This window comes from Rhinolophus sinicus, chromosome 3 (assembly GCF_057876585.1).
Source record: "Rhinolophus sinicus isolate RSI-liver-muscle chromosome 3, RSI-T2T, whole genome shotgun sequence".
NCBI lineage: Eukaryota > Metazoa > Chordata > Mammalia > Chiroptera > Rhinolophidae > Rhinolophus > Rhinolophus sinicus.
The window spans coordinates 79,084,369-79,103,064 of NC_142503.1; the positions used below are offsets into that span (position 1 = coordinate 79,084,369).

At 39.9% G+C, this 18,696-nt stretch overlaps 1 protein-coding gene and 1 long non-coding RNA gene across 5 annotated transcripts in view; one reads left to right on the top strand and one right to left on the bottom strand.

Moving 5' to 3' along the window:
* LOC148758511 (uncharacterized) overlaps positions 1-18,696 on the top strand; it is a 209,843-nt gene that overhangs the window by 118,872 nt on the left and 72,275 nt on the right. The window lies entirely within an intron of this gene.
* SEMA6A (semaphorin 6A) overlaps positions 1-18,696 on the bottom strand; it is a 121,799-nt gene that overhangs the window by 7,455 nt on the left and 95,648 nt on the right. For 3 of the 4 annotated variants that reach the window (XM_019746523.3, XM_019746526.3, XM_019746525.3), the window contains one exon: positions 13,466-13,630. The exons of the other annotated variant lie outside the window; for it this stretch is intronic. In XM_019746523.3, coding sequence (XP_019602082.1) covers positions 13,466-13,630 — 165 coding nt within the window. The remainder of the gene's footprint in view (positions 1-13,465; positions 13,631-18,696) is intronic. 4 annotated transcript variants of the gene reach the window in all.

An 18,696-nucleotide genomic window follows, 5' to 3' on the forward strand; every position in this document is an offset into this window, starting at 1 on the left:
GTTTTGGAAGGAAAGTTCTTGGTTAATTTATTTGCAATTTCAAGGGTCTCCTTGCCCAAGAAAGCTGACTCAGGTTACTTGCTCTACGTTGAATCCATTATTGAAAAACTGTGGGCTTCAGAGTCAATACTTTTGCATTAAAAGTAAAGCTAGTCTACTTGAATTTACTACTACTATTTTTAAGATTAAAACTCTGTCTTCAACCATATGTATCTACTGCATCGTAATAGCTGGGAGACGTTATCTGTCCTATCAAAAAATGAAGCAAAATAGACACCCCCCAAAAAAAAACCCCATAAAATCAATTGCACCTATTAAGCTAAATACCAAGGAAGAGCCCCCATGTGCCCTCAGCTACCTTGCTAGGCAGCCAGTACCTCGAAATGGTTAAACGCACACTTTCCCCTCTCACCCGTTCACTGGGTGCCTGTTTCGGAGCTGCTGTGATATGATGGATGTGTCTGTCTCCGTAGTGCAGTGATTAATAGGCATCTGTGTAAATGAGAGCGGGGAACCACAAAGACAACAGAGCCTCTCTGTGTCCTTTAGAGAAATATGCAAAGGCGAAAAGGAGGATGGACATTTCCTCTACTGCTGAGCCCGAGTGGGGTTCATGTTGGGTCTGAGAGCTGAGAAAGATGGCAAAACACCAAGAAAAGCCCTGGAGTAGGATCCCCTAAAAATAGACTTGATTCTGCTGTACAGTAAGACAAGCCTACAGTTAGTTTCCTTGAAATCCTCATAACAACTTGGGTGAATGGAATCTAACAACCCATTTTTTCTTGTTTGAAAATCTTATTGCATAAAAATGCCAGGCTTCCCGTCCTGCACGGCAGTATGAATGAACTAGTCATGGGCCAAGTACCACGGCCGCTAACCACAGAGGGCCCGCTGTAATCCCTGGTAAGGAGAGAAGAAAATAAAGGGGAAAAACCCTAATGGAGGCAATTTCGCCTGAAAGCCACACCCCAGCCAGTGGAGATGACCACACCGAAAGTGCAGTGGGAGCTCTCTGTGGTTATCTCGGCAGGAAGCAGCCTTCTTCTTGTCTTACGGCGTAATGTGAACCAGATGGGTTAGGCATAAACCGACATGCCAGCAGCCATGGAAGTGGGCTCAGAGTTTATAACTCAGACTTTCCTTTTCCTTTTAAGTTTCCCCCCTTCTGTGCCAACAGGAGGCTGAAGATTAGGTGCTGGGTCTTGGCAGGTCTTGATACAAGATGTGTAAGGTAAGGACTGGCCGTGCCACAGTAGGAGCAGCTTCCTGGCTGCTTGACAGCCTCGGTTCAGAAGCTACTTAAAAACTCGCAGATTGAAATAATGCTTACTGGGTGGTTGTGGTTGCCTGCGGCTGAATCCCCTTCCAGTTCTATCAGCTTGGAAAACAATGCATTTTCATTGTTTTGGGGAGGCCATCACAGGAAGAAAAGGGAAAATAAGTATGTAATTCATTCAATTTCATATTTTTTAGAGGAGAAACAGCTTCATTTCTCCTTCTGTGCCAACAGGAGTGCTCGGCTCACTGTTCTTCTTCTCCCGTTTTAGGTTTGGCAGTGCCAGTGGGAGCCCTACACCCAGAGCGTGGAGTAGGGTCTAGATTGGGAGGCATGAGAAATTAGCTTTTGAAAGCCATGCCCTAGAATGTTGGGCTGTGGTTCCATGTGGTACAACTGTCACTGTCTCTGTAAAAGTAATGACTATTTCAGATGAACAAAGTTTTGCAATGTTTGTGCTCTTTAACTTCTTTTTGAGGTTTTCTTTCTAATAACACTGGAAACCCAACACTAAGTAATGTCTGAAACCAAAGCATTTCTATTTTCTAACTTCCTGCTCCCATCTTCTTCCTTTGCTCTCATGAGGCATCAAAGCTACAGAACAAGGAAGTGAATCTCCTTATAAAGTTGTGAAATTCAGGTGAGTCTTTGGATTATTTGCAGTGCTTTGATTTTTTTTTTCTCTGCAAGATAAACAAATAGGAAACAGGTCTGTTTGAATATTCCTAAAACTACCAACTTAAACTTGCTAGAAATATAGTTCTTGAGGTCTGGGTTATAGATAAGGCTGGGTGTTAATGGTTAAGAACATAAATTTTGAGGTAATAAAGACCTGGATTTAAGTCTTGGCTCTACAGCTAACTAGCTGTGTGACCTTGGACAAATCACTCAATCTCTCTAAGCTCCAGCAGTGTTGGCTATGAGATGAGTGTTGTTGGAAGGATTAAATAGATTAAGTAAATGAATGTGTATAAAGCACTTGGCATGGTGTGAGACACATATTAATGCTCAATTAATAAAGTAAGGGAAGTGTTTCTAGAATTTCTGACAAGTTACCTGCCTTTGACAGGGTCCAAGATAGCCTGTTTTAATGCAGCACTTTGGTAGGGTTCAATTGTGTTAGCCAAGAGTGGAAAATAAAGGTTTGAAAATACAACAAGATCTTGGCGTCACCTTTAATAAAATAATCCATAACAACTTGGAAAGTGTCCAAATCAGTCCTACTCAGCATCAGCATCACCTATAACTTGCTAGAAATACAAGTCCTTGGGTCCTACTCAGACCTTTGGAATGAGAATCTCTGGAGTTGGAGTTCAGAAATTTGTGTTTTAACAGGGCCTCCAGATGATTCTTCTGTTCACGAAAGCTTGAGAAACATTGCCCTCAGTGACATGACTAATATTCCAAAAAACGCATCTAAATGTTAACTTTAAAGCCAACCTCACACATCACTGAGGCAGTGTACAGCCAGACTTTAAATAAAGAAATGTACCCTGTTTCCCCGAAAGTAAGACCTAGCCGGACAATCAGCTCGAATGCATCTTTTGGAGCAAAAATTAATATAAGACTGGGTATAATATAATATTATATTTATTATATTATAAAGACCTAGTCTTATAGTAAAATAAGACCGGGTCTTATATTAATTTTTGCTACAAAAGACGCATTAGAGCTGACTGCCCGGCTAGGTCTTATTTTCCGGGAAACACGGTAGTCTTCCTGGGTGTTCAAAGTATGAGTCTTTAATGGGTCTTGTGAATGACAGTTTCTTTACTGCAGTTACCATATTCTGATAGACAATACAAAATTGATATGTTTTATTGGAAAGACAAACACATCCCTAATACTTTCACTTGGTACCTGACAAAAGCTTGACACACGGCCTAAAACACCATGCCACTACTGCCCAATTTGCTAGAGCCAAAAGCTGCTGGAAAAAAATGCCTGTGGTCTCTTTATTTACCTCAGTATGAGGATATAGAGGGAAATTTCTGATGTTCCCCCATCTCTGTCACAGGGGCCATCAGGTAGTGAGTGGTTGGTATTAGGGCTCAGATATGCCCTTGATTGGGTCAGCCCAGTCAGGACCAAGTCCCAGGGACAGAAGAAGCAGAATCTCAGTGGGAGCTCACTACTGAATAGAGCAAACTCCTTTAAAGGCCTTCATCTCCTATCACCTGGAAATCAACTCCACTCAAACAACGCACAGACGTCAAGCGATATCTGGTAATGGTTCAGGAGATCTTTTCCCCTATCTTTGCGTGATCAGGCGAGAGAATGAGAAATTCAGGAAGATTCTTTTCCCTTTATATTTCTGGATTGAAGGAGGGACCTGAGTTCATGTGTTCACTCCCCAAATTAAGGTCCTACTTGATAATAAAAATGCCTAGCACAACTGTACTCTTTGGAGCTCAGTGCTTGCAGATCTGCTGAGTTGAACTGAATCTGCAAATCCATAGACTCATATAAGACATTTTAAGTTACATGAAATTTCTGCTGTGTGCTTTTAAATCACAGAGCGCAAGACCCATCAGCACTTAGGCTATATTTATTACCTTAACAAATGTCAGATGATTGTGTCCAGTGTTATCAATTTTTTATGAATAGCAAGAAGCTGTAAGACTGGAAACGGCAAGCTTTAATCTGTCCAAAAGGTTAGGCATAATGCAGTTTGCTGCCTTATAAATTTCTTGACATCATTTTCCCTCCTAATAAAGCATTGTCAGTGGTGACTGTCCTGAACTTCCATTATTTCTGTACAGTTCATAATGACTGCCTTGCCTTTAGTGAAGAAATGTAATTGCAGATACATATTTGAAAAAGAATGCATCCCTTTAAAAAACATGAAATTTAAAAATAATTGGAGTGAGAAATTCCTATTATCCCATTAAAACTGAACTGTTTTACAAAGACAGTTTTCAGGCTGTAGACTTCCAAGAGCTTAAGAAATATTAACTAAGGATGACTAACCCTCATACTGCTAATAACAAGCTTTCCGACACTGATTAAGATCCTGTCTACTGTGCATCTGCTAATGTATTTCAATACATCCAGCTCAATTGCACTAGTTTATTTCAGGGCCCCTCTACAATTTAAGGTGCTGGGAAGTTTACATGATGCGGTTCATGTGGGTCCTCTCAGGCCTGCAGCACGGCCCCTACTCTTTGTGGGACTGTACCTAATACTTGCACAGCCTGTATCTTCCTGGGACTAGTGCATGCAGACAGCTTTTCTGTCCTCTTTCTCTCTATGGCAATGGTATGAATTATGTGTTCTGAGCAACTCTTGCAACTTTTAAGCCATTCTCACGTATAATGTGAAGAAAAGAGAAGCTGTGTTCAGGAAACATCTCGGTTTCCCCTGTTTTGCCCTAGCTAGACTTCTTTGTCTATGGAGCAGTGAGGTGTGCGAAATAAAACTTGTAACAAGCATTTTTTTTTAACTCCAGGAAATGAGGTCATCAGAAAGTTTTATTATAAAGCTACTAGTACTATTTTTTCCATTATTATGCATGACCCAAAAAACAAATTGACTCCTCACAGTTTTGCTGTTAGAACATAACAAATTTTAAATGAACAGAGTGCAGTTGAATCAATTAAGGAGTAAAATTTTAACTACTCCAGATGTTCAGTTAATAAGATCATGCCTAACCTAGTCCCGGTAGTCCTTGAAAATTCTATTAAGCTGTTAGAAAACTTTGTCATTGTGTGTTTTGTGCAAAGATAGGAGAGAATGAAAAAAAAAAAGAGAGATTGCAGGAAAAGGGTGGGGGTAGAATGAATTCTTGTCAATAGTGATGTGGTTTGAAAAAGTGGCTGTAGATTAAAGGTAAGAAGTGGCTGTAGATCAACTAGAAGGTAAGTTGATTTTTTAAATATCCTAAGGTTTAAGCTGCTGATTTTAGAAGAAAAAAGTCAAGTCTCCATAATCATAAATTAAGTCTTTTGTTTTTTTGAGAAAAATGGGGAAAAGGATTTAGTTGATATCGCTAGAAAGAAAATCCAAATTTTTTTTTTTTTTTTTTTTTAAAAAAATCCAAATATTGGTGTGCAGATTCAGACAGGCAGGGAGATCAAATAGCTTTCTACATGGCTGACATTGAACTTTTTTTACTTCTACTCTTTCCACAATAATCTCATCAAGACCTTAGATGAATTCAGCAAGTTGTCAAGAGGATACAAAATTAATTAGATCAAATCTACATCTCTGCCCGAGCTGCTGAAAGAGCAATTACAGCCTTTTCCTTGGGTTTCCCATTCCTCGCCTCTGCTCCCCAGCACACGGTCACATGGACACTTCCCTGCCATCTGTGTGTGAGTCTAGCACCTGACCTCACAATACCATTTTCCTCAGCTCTTCAAAGAAAAGCCAGAGACTACAAATAGATTCCTTTTCTGGTAGGTGACAAAGAAATATTAATGTAGTAAAAATAAATGGTGGCACCCTGGGATATATTATAATTTCTTTCTCAGTCTCCCTGATTTCAGAATCTGTTCTGGATGAAAAGTGTGCCATGCATCCCGATGTCTTAACTATCTTAGGCTTTACCTAAGATAGAGTTTTTAGCTTGGCAAGGAGCACTTACCAGGAATATTCAGTGATATGTACACATAGATACTTTAGATCCAAAAGTGATGCCAAATTTTATTTCCCAAATTTATTACGTGTATGTAATTAACCTAATGTGACTGAATAATCGATTTCGTATATATATTACCTATCAATCTCTTGACCTGTTTTTCTCTCCCTCCCACCCTCCTTTTATCCCTTTCTTTGACCCATCTACTTTCCTACCCCCCACTGCCTACAGCGAACGCCAAAACCCCCCAGCATGACTTTTAAGGCTCCAGACTACCATTTCAGTCTCAGTTCCTAATCTGGCCTTGTTGATCGCTGTCATCACAGCACACTACTTGCCTATTTATCACTACACTCTGTCCTTTAATAGGTTTCTGTCTTGGTCGTGTCACTTATGTAGCTTGGAATGTCTTTCTTCTCCCTTTTCCTTCAGCACTTTGCAAGGCCTTCCCCTGGCCCCCAACAAGGAATGAGTTGTGTGGCTCCTCTCTCTCTCTCTCTCTCTCTCTCTCTCTCTCTCTCTCTCTCTCTCTCTCAGTGCTTGGTCTGCCTCCTTTCCTTCTGTTACTCTCACACTTCGCTCTGCCCCCATGGGCTCGCCAGGAGGTCACCTGTGTGTATCCCCTGCAAAACTGTAAGCTGCTTGAGTGCAGGGCTTGCTGTAACACTCAGCATAAGTCTTCTCTATATAGCACAGGTTTGCTGAATGTCTGTTGAATGCATGAAGAAAGAAAGGAAGGAAGGTGGCTGTATTGCCTTGGAGACTAGGGTTATTGATACCATTATTAACCTATTATTTTCTAGTTCTTTTAGGATTCCAGTTCATCCCCTTCAAAGCCATAGAAACAAGAAATGGGGGGAAAAAAACAAAGAAAAAAAATACGGAGAACATAACAGTTTGATAAAAACCTGAGGTTAAATATAATTAGAAAGAACCAATAGTTTTAAACATGCCCTTGTTTGGGGACAGTTTGGTTTCTGAGCCTTCCTCACTAAAAAGTGGCATTTGAAAGCCTGCTTTCAGTGATAAGCTTTAAAATTATTACATTTCAAACACATATATAACTTTTAGTGATATTCTGAGATTAAATATTTTTCAAAGAATGAAATTTTTAATTTAATTCCTCTTATATGGGTTACTCTGGGTTTTCTAAGGGTTAAAGGGCAAATGTAATCTAGAGGTTAGATCTTATATACGTTATCAGTAACCTCTTCAATAGGACTGCCAGGTAGCAAATAAATGTATAGAATACCTGGTTAAATTTCAACTTCAGATAAAGAATAATATTTTAGTAGAAGTATGTCCTGTGTAATAATGTGGGACATACTTACACTAAGAAATTATTCATGGTTTATTTGAAATTCAAATTTACCTGGGCATTCTATGTTTTATCTAAGCAACCTTACTCTTCTACTCTCAAATAATACGCTTCTAATGATTCCCCAAAATATTCTTTAGACCCACTGTAGACCTTTGGAGATTAAAATAGTTTAACAGTAATAAAAAAAATGATACTAGACCTTTATGAAGCCTGTATAGCATAATTTACAAATAAAAAAAAATACTAATAAACTAAATTTCAAGAATTGTATTTTTTATTATCAGCAACTTAGATACCAAATTTCTTATGACCTTTGAAGGATACCTTTGCTCTCTCAAAAACAAAAATAAATGTATTCTTAATTCAAAAGTGTTGTTTATAGCAATGAAGTCCCCATCTCTCTGTCCTTGGATCTGACCATGCATGTTCCATGTGGTTCAGTTAATGGTCAGTTATTAGGTGGAAGTCGGGGCTCCTCGTCCCTCCCTTCCATGCGGAGTGCTCCCCACACGACGGAAGCCCTTTGAAGACTGTCCTGTTCCACCACCACATTTAGAAATGGCTGTGATACTACAGGTGTTACTTGCAGATTACCATGAGTTTAGTTTTCTTTTTTTTTTTTAAATAAAGAACAGGCTGTTCAAAAATAAAGCCTGAGTTTGTCAGCTTTTCCACAAAAATTTTAAATATGAACTCTGTACCAAACACATCCCTCACTTTCTCCTTCCGCCCTGTCAAGTGATATATGACAGCTATAATATTGGTACTGAAGGGAAGGACTAAAGAAAAGGCGCTGAAAAACTGTTTCCAAGTGCTATGTCCTTGATGTGTTCAGCCAAGTTGTCTTCAGTTGTCTAATATCTTTTTCTAAAATCCGCGGTGTACAGTTTTGCCTTGTTCTCAAAGACAGTAGTGGTCGTAAAAGCTTTTTGGTGCATTTCCGAGTCTGTGTGCTTCATCTGTCTGGCGGTTTGCTATTTCTTGGACAGGAACTACGTCTAACTCTAGTGTAGCCTCCAGCTCCTTACTGGCATCCGATACTGTGCTGTGGGGCCAGTAATAAATTTTGCTTGAGACGCTTCAGAAAACATTTTTGTTATGGTAATGTTACTGAAAAAATGACAGAGAAAATTCGGCCCAAGTTTGGGAGTCAGGAAAAGGAGAGAAGCTTATTTTTCTTCCCTTACTACTGTCACCAGCAATAATTTTCTCTGTACACAAAATTACCTACATCTGACTTGATAGGAGCTAAGAAATCACTTTTCCCGTCGGGAGAACTGGAATGCATTAAAATCCCCAACCCATTAGATTTTAAGCATTGGAGATTGTTAAAATGACCAAGCGATCAGGGCTAGGCTCTGTTATGCAGTATATTCACTTAAAATCAGATTTCTAAGCCTGTTAATGAAGAAAGCTGGGCTCTAAGGGCTTGGGATTCAGAATAGGTAAAGTCTGAATGAGAGAAAAGGGAAAGAAGGATCAAATGTAGGTTATTGCCAGGCGAGGGGAATGCACCACAGCACAAAGGTCCTTACAGACAAGGGAGAAGTAGCCGGGAAGCGGAAGTGCCAAAGGTAAACTTTCACTAGGCCACAGATTGGTAATAACTAGCTGCATTTACACTTGGCTGCTCACTGTTGGTCTGGAGAAAAATCTCGCCAGATGCTTAACAAGCCTCGAATGATTAATTCTTGTTTTAGTCTAAATCCATTTTGCTCTAAATCCCTCCTTGACCAAACTTCTCATCCCCAGTCACAAAACTCAGTAGTTGGAGGAAAAATCAGAAGAGCACTAGATCGTATAATTGCAACCAACACTCCAGAGCTCAACCCACAGAATGTTAGCGATTGTTAAATCGCATTCCTCCAAATGCCAGGAGTGTTGGTGGTAGTTTGATCCTCAGTGGTCTCTCTTAAGTGCTCTAGACCAGAGTTATCCAAACTTGAGTTATTCAACTATCAATACTACAATTTGATTGATACCAGTGAGTCTCACTGACCATATTATTTACTTAGTAGTTTTATATCCCTGTACCTCCTGCACTATTAATATTTTCTTTAAATTACCTTTAGAATGCATTTCAAATGGAAACTTTGTATCGTTATCATAAATGGAAAAAAATTGCTTTTCATAGATGGAAGGTAACCATAAAAAGACAATTAACTGAAAGCAAAATAATGTTAATTGCAGCTAGCTCCGACTACAAATCAAAGCCCCCAATCTAAAGCCTGTTGTTCTTTCTTACCATTAAGAGGTGTAGTAGCAACTTTAGAGAGTTGTTAATGATAAAGCACCAACTGGAGACTTTTTCCTTGAGTAACCAAGAAGATTGAATGAGAAATGAAAAGGGTGTAACTTTCTACCACATGATTCTTGAAATCCCATGACGCCCCTGAGCCGCCTAAATCATCTTACGTGAGGTGCCTGTCCTACGTGGAGGCGATGCTGCTGTGCTATGACGCATTGAGGAGTAAATAATGGACTATAAAGAGGATTGCTGGTAAACCCTGGGATTTATAAAATTCCATTTAGGATTGTTACGAAGTGTAGACAATATACTCAGAATTCTTTATAGACCTTATGAATCCTACTGGAGTATTATTTCGCAGACTAAAAATTGCTTATACAAATGGCTTGTATATTGATTAAAATATATTCAACATTGTACATTTTAGTTTAAATTATTCATTTGATCTCTTATTTAAATTGTTCCTACATCTTGTCCTGGTCTGTAATGAGCATATCTTGACTAAATGCAATAATATGTTAATATCTCACTTGAAAGATTCTGCTAAGTATGTAAGCAGACTACAGTCCTGCCATTTCCAATCAATTGGGAACATCTTTGTTTATATTGACTGTTTCGTGTATTTTCTGAGAGCTCACAAGCGCTCTGAAGCAGGGGATTTTGTTCTGTTCCTGATTTATTCTTGTACCCTAATGACAGTGGTCAGCATTTACATTTTATATTTATGCTCCACAGCTCTCTTGGCAGATCTGTACATGGCTAATTTCCCCACGTATATTGCCGTCTTCTTGGAAATCAGGTTTTATGGTATTGTTACTTTTGGTCAGAAACAAGAGAAACGAGAGTGGCTATTAATTCTCAGTGTTGCTTAACCTGAAAAAGAAAGCTCTTGTTTCTTTTGCTGTGGGAAGGTGGCGGCTGAGGGGAGACAAGCCAGATCTAAAAATAAACTGGATTTTCTTTCTTATTCACATGTAATTAGAGCCCCTTTGTAACTACTCATTACCACCTCAATAGTTATAGGAAGAATAAATAATATATATTTTTAAATGTGGCAAAACCAAGAAAGAAGTAGCCAGGGCTGCATCTAATTTATCAACTTGGTGATTAAAGGGCTGGCTCTAGAGGCTCCAGACATCTAGGGACCCAGAGATAAAGCAGAGCAGTTGGCTGTTTCTACTAATGAATCTAGGACTTGAAAGATATCAGGCAATTTTAAAGAAAAGCAGCAAGGACAAGAGACATTAGACAAGGCCAGTAGGGTAATGAAGGGCTAGGCCAGTTACCGAGAGAGAAAATTACTTCATTTTCTGTGATAATACTTCTGCGTGCTTTGCCGGTCTCTTCTCACGCTTTGTTATGGCTTATATACAGACAGCATCTGAATGCTACTCGCAATGTAGAAGGAAAGAGCCTTGGAACAGTCCGCAGAGGGGCAGAGGGCGTGGGTCTATTAATTTGAAAAGGGGAGGCTAAGAACAATGGTAGCAGAAGGGGGTTAGATTGCAAGGTTGGGAACGGTGCTTTAACAGATGGGAGGGACGCACAGGATTAAATCAAGACGAAAGACACGGCAAGGAAAAGAAAGAAAAAGGCAAGCAAACATACTCTGGAAATACACAATTGTTTTGGAGGATGAGGTGGGACAGAGACTGAGACCAGCCCAGTGGTGCTCAGCATATCTGCAGAGCAGAGGTGTGGGCTCTGTAATTTGGTCTTTATTCTGTAGCCAAAATAAAAAGGGTGTTGGACACTTGACTCCTCCTTAGCTAGCTGGTCAGTGGACACATTTTCTGCTTAGTGGGGGAAATGTGCGGTATTTTAGAAACAATTCCAGAGTATATTTAGCTCCTAAAGCTGGCGCACACAAATGTCACATTCCCATGAGACAATTGACCCAGTGAAAAGAGCACCCGCCAGAAGTCCTCAGAAAACCCATGAAACTCTCGCATCCCAGGAGATGCTGCACGCATGGATGTGACATCATTAAGGCATCCACGTCAGGGAATGAAAAGAAAAGAAGCGGGATCACAGATTGGGTCAAGTTAAGGTACGTCATCATGAATCAGAAAGAAACAAGACTTTTCCAACAGAATAACGCCATCACTAAGTCATACCACACAGTGCTTGGCAAAACAAAACATCAAAATAAATCATGATCATTAAAAATAATTCAGAGCAAAGTGGAAATTAAAATAATAAAAGTCATGGTAAAAGGAACATTAAGCTACATCTTTAAAAAATTTTTGCATAACATCTCATTGTCATTGCCCCATCAAATACATAATTGTCAAAAAATCAAACTCAAATTTGACAGGGCAAGGCAAGGAGTTAATAGCACAAGAACAGTGATCATGTTAAACACCCATGCGGTCACCTCTGCCACCATTGTTTGACAATTTGTAGACTGCTTCCAGCTTTGTCAATATTCATAATAAGACCCAAGAGAATGAACAATGCCGAATTGTAAACTGATGTCAAAGTGTTAATTGGACTCTTTGATAACCTCATCCCTGGAGGGAGTTAACGACTGGAGAAAATTCAGCCACCCGTCTCAGGGAAGTGAGGACAAAATGATTGTAACCAACAGCTAGATATTTGGTTGACATATTTAATGCTTTACTGGAAAGGCTGTTTGGTTTTTCTGAAGGTTGCAGTGGGCAAACAAAGTGATTTTACTGAGTTGTCTCTTCTTGAGAACTCGGCCAGGACTAACACATCAGCCGTCTGGAGCCACACGTAACAGATGCGAGGGATTGTGGCCCGTTGTGATAGTCCGGTCCCATCACAAATTGGCCTGCTGCTTTCTCGGGATGGTAAGAGCAAGGTTCCCTCCAATTTAAAGAGGCTGCTAAGACAAAAACCTCTTTTTAAAAAAGATTAGGGGCATATTCAGTTACAGAAGAAAAATAAAATCGATTGAGGGGACATGCTGGGGAACAAGTTAAAAGGGTTACATTTTCCCAGTTTGGCTTGGCATGTAGAGCAGCAGAGTTTATGGCGCTCTCAAGAGATGAGATGCAAAACAGAGAATGGAAATGTAGCATGTGAGTCCGCCTAGAAAACATTCTCTAAGAGTAAAGACATATACCGAGAACCCTGAGGGAGGACATGATACAGGCTTGTCTTCCAAAGGGCACTGTGGCTGGTCTCCCCTTAAGACTCAAACCCCTGCTTGGAGGAAACTCTTGAAAACATATAGAAGTAAACAATTCTGAATGGGGGAACGAGCTCTCAACATAACTGGGCTTTTCAGTGTCTGATTTACAAGACTTTTTTGGACAAGCAAAGGCCTCTTTGGTTGCAGCTGCAGCTAAAGTAGGATGTGTTTGTTACTAGGGCAGCAAATGGCGAGGAAAGAGATGACATTTCCTGTCTCTAGTTGAGCAAAGAAAGCAAGTGAGAATTGAGGCCAGTTCACAGTAGAGTCCCCCTCATTTAGTGCCGCTTCCTTTTCGTTTTAACTACGTAGCAATTCTGCTTGATTAAATTACATATTTTTGTTTTGGCTGTTGTCCTCTAAAGGCGAGTACAGTATGTCTCAGGACCACGGCTCTATTCGAATGTCAGCACTATGGGAGAGAGAGATGCTTCCAGCCAGAAAAGACTCTGCCCTGCTATTTTTCCATTCCCTGATTAAACGGGCTTTAACTTCGATTACATGCACTTGCCAAAGGCTGCCCTGCATTCCATTCCATTATGGTGGGAAAAGAGGACCCCAAAAATCATGGAATGAGCTAAGAGGAGTGGAAAAGGGATCTCAGGAGCCAGCATCTACTTTGGGCCAAGCCACACCTCTTGTGAGTGGAGGAAACTGAGAGGCTGGGTTATTTGTTTTGTGTGGTTTCTCCCTGGTTGGGCAATAATGTAGGATCGAGCCTACCACCGAGGATTGGATTGCAGTCTTTTTGGAGATGTTTCAGTCGCAGTGTGTTGGAGGTGTCTTAAATGTCGCTGTGATTCAGCTGGAAGCAGTTACACAGTCCTCCCTGCTTTTCCCTCCCTCTCCCCCCAGAGGAAGAGGCAATTCCAAGGCCTTACCCTTCTTGTCTTGGTGATTATGGGAAGACACTGCCCCCAAAGAGTCTGTGCTGTCAGGTGAATCGTGCAAATCCTTCCAGTCCAGCATTCCTCCCCTAGACTCATACCCCTCTCGAGCCGCCGAATCTGACGTGGTGGTGCTGGGCAAGAGGGAGCTGGAGTGCCCTGTTTTCATCACAAATACAGTTAGGGACAACATCACCAGAGACGCCCGCATGTGCCCAGCGGCCAGGAGGTGGGACGCCCAAGGTGGCTGTGAGACTGAAAGGAGATTGCCCTCAAAATAACAAGGCTGGGGGTGGGGTTCAACGGAAGACCCCCTTGAACTTGTAGTTAGAGGATGAAGGGCCAGGTCCCATCTCTGCTTCTTGCTGGGTGAGCCTCGGGGAATCATTTTGCCTCTCGGGGCCTTGGCTTTCCAAAACAGGGATGATGCCACTTATCTCCCAGTGTTGGGAGGATAAAGTGACATAATGGTGGCAGTACCTAGCTATAGGTGCTGTCACCTAGCAGAAGGTGCTCGAGAAATACTAGTGTCCTGCTTTGGTATTCCCATCGCAGCACTAAAAGCAGAATGTGTCCACTCTGGGGACACTATCTGTAACTGATGGGGGAGGTTTATGGCAGTGGATGAGCCTCTCCCCCATCACAGACAACTCAGCTGTCCTGAGCCTTTCTCATGGTGGGTGTGTCTACTGTGTTTCCCCCCAAAATAAGACCTAGCCGGACCATCAGCTCTAATGCGTCTTTTGGAGCAAAAATTAATATGAGACATGGTCTTATTTTACTATACTAGAAGACTGGGTCTTCCTTAATATAATGTATAATATAATATAATATATAACAAATATGATATAATTTAATAAATATAACATAATACTGGGTCTTATATTAAGTTTTGCTCCAAAAAACGCAGTAGAGCTGATCGTCCAGCTAGGTCTTATTTTCGGGGAAATGGTAGCTTCCAGCTTCAGCTCCACTTTACAGGCATTCATTTTGCTGGGAGAAGTCACTGCTTTCTAACGGGATCTGCTCCCAACTCCTTTTCACTCGCATGGAGGCCTCAACTTGTTCCATGTTGTAGCTGTGCCTTTTGCATCTTATTCCAACGAAGTTAGTTTCATGACTTATCCTTGCGAGAGGTTGTTTTTGAGGCCACACCAACTGATATTATCAGATTAGTTAGGGACAGGTTTTTGAGATCTATAGTATCCTACAATAGGATGTGTCAGAAGAAGAATGGTTAGGCTGGGAGTTATGGCAGAAACTGGACATTTCTTGTGAATACATTCCTAAGCATTGCTGCCTTCATTCCACAAGGTTAATGCAGATTATATCAGATACTTTGATCTACACTGCCCCAACGATTTTGAGAAGCCCCACTACCTGTTCTCTCTGGTAGAAATAAAATATAACTGCTCTGTGATTTTCGAGTAGAGTCTTTGGCTTATTAAGCCATCTTACCTATAGCAGCCTCTTGAGTAATTTTTAGAAAGACATTAGGGCAACTACTGTGAATGTGTAATTGGTAGAAAGTAGGACAGAATCACAGGTGGCTTCAGCCTCGGGCTGTGATCACCACGTATGTGAGGAAGAAAACAGTGGCTACCAGAAAGAGAGTATAATGATCAATGCATTGCGGTCTTCTTTTTTACAGTTAGTATTGGAAGTGGGATTCCTAGGAGGCTTTAATACTGCAAATTACAGAATATACACATCAGGGAAAAGCAAGTGGGCCACGTGGCTCATCTAAGCTATAGTGATTTCCACGGCAGCACCACCCTTAGATGCCACCTCGAAGCTCTGGTAGCACAGAAGAGGCTGCTTTCTGTGTAGAACTTGTTTGGTTCCCACACAGCTTCAAACATCCGTTTTGTTGCACATAGTCTGGTTCACATCCAACTGCTAAAAACATCTTCATTTAAAACTCAAGAATGTTTGCATGTAGACAAAACTATTGTTTTTACATTTCTGGGTTTCACATCTCATCTCATAATACTGATAAGAGAACAGGGGTAGGAAAATTAATGTGGAATTGGAAATGCAAGTTTACTTTTACTTTCTTCTTACAAAGAGGTCTCAGATACAGCCTCTATTGTCTACTCTTGAATTTAACACTGTTTTAGTGAAGTATATGGTCAGCCTAAGAGAGAATTCAGCACCCAGCATGAGCAAGGAGAAATAGCTTTGTGGGGAATGAGAATGGTGGGGGAAAAAGCCTCTCATCCAAGTAGCTATTTTTTTTTTTTAACCGGGATTGATATGTATTTTGAGCACTTTCAATTTAACTGTGTTCAAGGGGCAATTTTATGATAATGCCATAAGTATGGTTTAGGGAAAACATTTCTTAATACCGTAATCTAGGGGAAATATATGCCTAAGGGACACATTCTCTGTAGAAAGATTTCCTGGACCATATGCTGCAAATACATGGAAAACTCATTGGTAATGGAAAGCTATGGCTATGAGAGGAAATTAATGTGGACCAGATGGTAGTTAGGTAGGAAAATGTTTTACACAAATGTGAGAAATCAGGTCCTTCCTATTGCTGAAGTGTTAGTCTAATACCCATTACGTCTCCGTTTTCTTTATGTAAATCTAGAGAAACCATGCATCTGATGTACTCAAAAGGAAAAAAAAAAGAACAGCATGAGGTTTGTAATCTTTTAAACTTATGCTTGAGGATAGGCAACACGTGTCACTGGTGAATCAAATAGTCAAAGAAAGCAATACCTCATTTTCAAAAATTTTAGAACCACCACGTAAAAGCACCATTTAGCAGCAGTCCTTAGTTTGAAATCAAAGAGGTGTAGTATGACTATTACCTCTCCAAGCTTAAAAAAAGAGTTGAAATCCCTTTATTCCTTCTTAGAATCTGGTTCTATAGGCTATATTATTTTTGTGCATTCACTAAGAGACTTTGTGACCAAAATGCTACAAAAATAGGCCATCATTTGTGAATATAGTATAACATGTCAGTAGAATTTGAACCTACAATTTTGTCTTGTCAATCCAATTAGGGAGGTCATATTTTACTCAAAGGAGATTATGATGTATTATTCTTGTAATATCCAAAGAGAGATTTTAAAACTTTCACATGCATCACATTGTTTCTCTGTATCTACAAATCTTTGTGATTCCAGATGTTAGAGACCCTTCAGACTACTCTAACCTATTAACAATTATTGTAGCCGATTAGATACACAAAAGAGACATTATATCAATACAAGAGAGGAACAGAAGGAAAATAATCAGGGTCCAATTCACCAAAAAAATGGTTCTTGCTTATGTCACTGGTGTTGCGCAGAGCTTTTGCCAAACCGAGAGTTTGCATGGTTGATTGAAATGATCCCCTATTCTGAGTTAGGCTGTTGTGGTTTACTCTATGAGCCTGCACTCAGCCAATGCACTGTTATGTAAACATTCAGAGGACACATTTAGAAACAGCGGGTGTGCTGTGAACTTTGGGGTTGGCTTCCTAGTCTATATCTGTGCTCATAAAAATAGCAATTTGGTCTTTTCCTTTGGTGGTACAAATACAGCAACTAGTCTAGTCTTGGCATTTTGTAGGCACTCAACAAATACTAGCTGAATGAATTAATTAAACCTATGTTTATTCCAAAAATAAGCATATTTTCAATAGTTTGTGAAAAGAAAGTCTGCTCTATTTTTCTAAGTACTGTCTGGACCAGCCCTTATTTTGATGGTCAGTGAATCATCTAACCACTTCATACCTGATAGATTTAGCACTGAAATGGACAGGGTCATTAGTTAAAAGGAATATTCAAACTTTTCCTCAGTTTCATCATAGAAAGCAATGATCACAAGCTGAAGATGAAGGGGCATCATCCTTTAAAGGGTTAATATGGAAGAATGAATCAGTTTCTTTCCTTTTGTGAGGGAAGAGATCCATAGATTGGAGAGTGATTTTTGGTCATGAACAGCACCCCATGGTTTCATGGTTCTGTCTATATGAGAAATAATCTGGAAGCTAAAATTGGTCTTAGTATAAATTGATGAATGCTGGGAGGTTGCTGGTTCAGTTAGTTTCAGGACCTGAATTTCTCAGTATCTGCTAAAGAATATTCAATTATAGGAAATGATGTGCAAAGTATGACATTGGAGAAGAGCAGATGCTAAGTGGGTTCTCTTTCTGAAGGGCAAGCTAAGTTAAACGACATTAGCCTCCTGAGAAATTTTTCTTCCAGTTGTTGGTGTTTAATATTCTGGCTTGAATCACAGATGAGAGAATGTTAAAGCTGGATGAATTCTGTGGGCTCATCCACTCCCCACTGCCTCACTTCACATAGGGGACAACCAGGAGAAACCAGGCATCATTTTCCATATTTGCACAGCTCCATTTTGTAAGATAGTCTTTAGGACTTTCAAAGAGGCTTTTTATTTATGTTAATTAGACACAGGGACTGAGAGTTTACATAGAGCTATTAAACACATTTGTAGTCATCTGAACTATTTCTTTGAATGCTAGATCCACCTTGCTTTCTTCTTTTATTTTTTCACCTTCCTTTATCACCTACCTCCTTCATGTAAAGACTGCCCTAGAATTGTTACTGTTACATATCTTAAACACAAAAACTATAAAATATCTACACATCAATGAAACTCGTAGTTCTCATTATAATACAGAAGCTTACACTTGCCATCACACGTTTTTCATATTATATTTAAAATATGCATGAATAGTTTACCCTAATAAATATTTGGGGGAACTTTCAGAAATGGAAATTGAACGTTTCCACTACATTTCATCTTTTCTTATGAAGAGCTCAGAATATTCTGTTTATGGACTTACTGGCTTTGTTTAATATAGTGTCTGTGTATTTCAGAGCAGGAACAATGGGTAAATCCTGTTTGTACATCATTTCTACTGCGTCACTCTTCCTTGTATACATTTTGCAGAAATCGCAAAGAAAATATGTTTAAATATTCAGTCTTTATGAACTTAAGTTTTAATGGCTAATTTCATGCTATATTGGAAAGTTTTGCCTACTAAGAGCATGATATCTTCACCCTGTATAGATTTTCCCCTGCAGAAGGTATTGTTCTGAAAGTCAGCATTTTGGGACTGGTACTTTGGGAAAGAGCTATTGCCTATTAGTTATAAGCGCTATTCTTTTATCTTGGATATACTTATGTCCAAAAGCAATTTCTTCTCCCTCATGCACTCATTAACTATATTCACCGAATTCCCTAAGGTTGGCACATTTCAT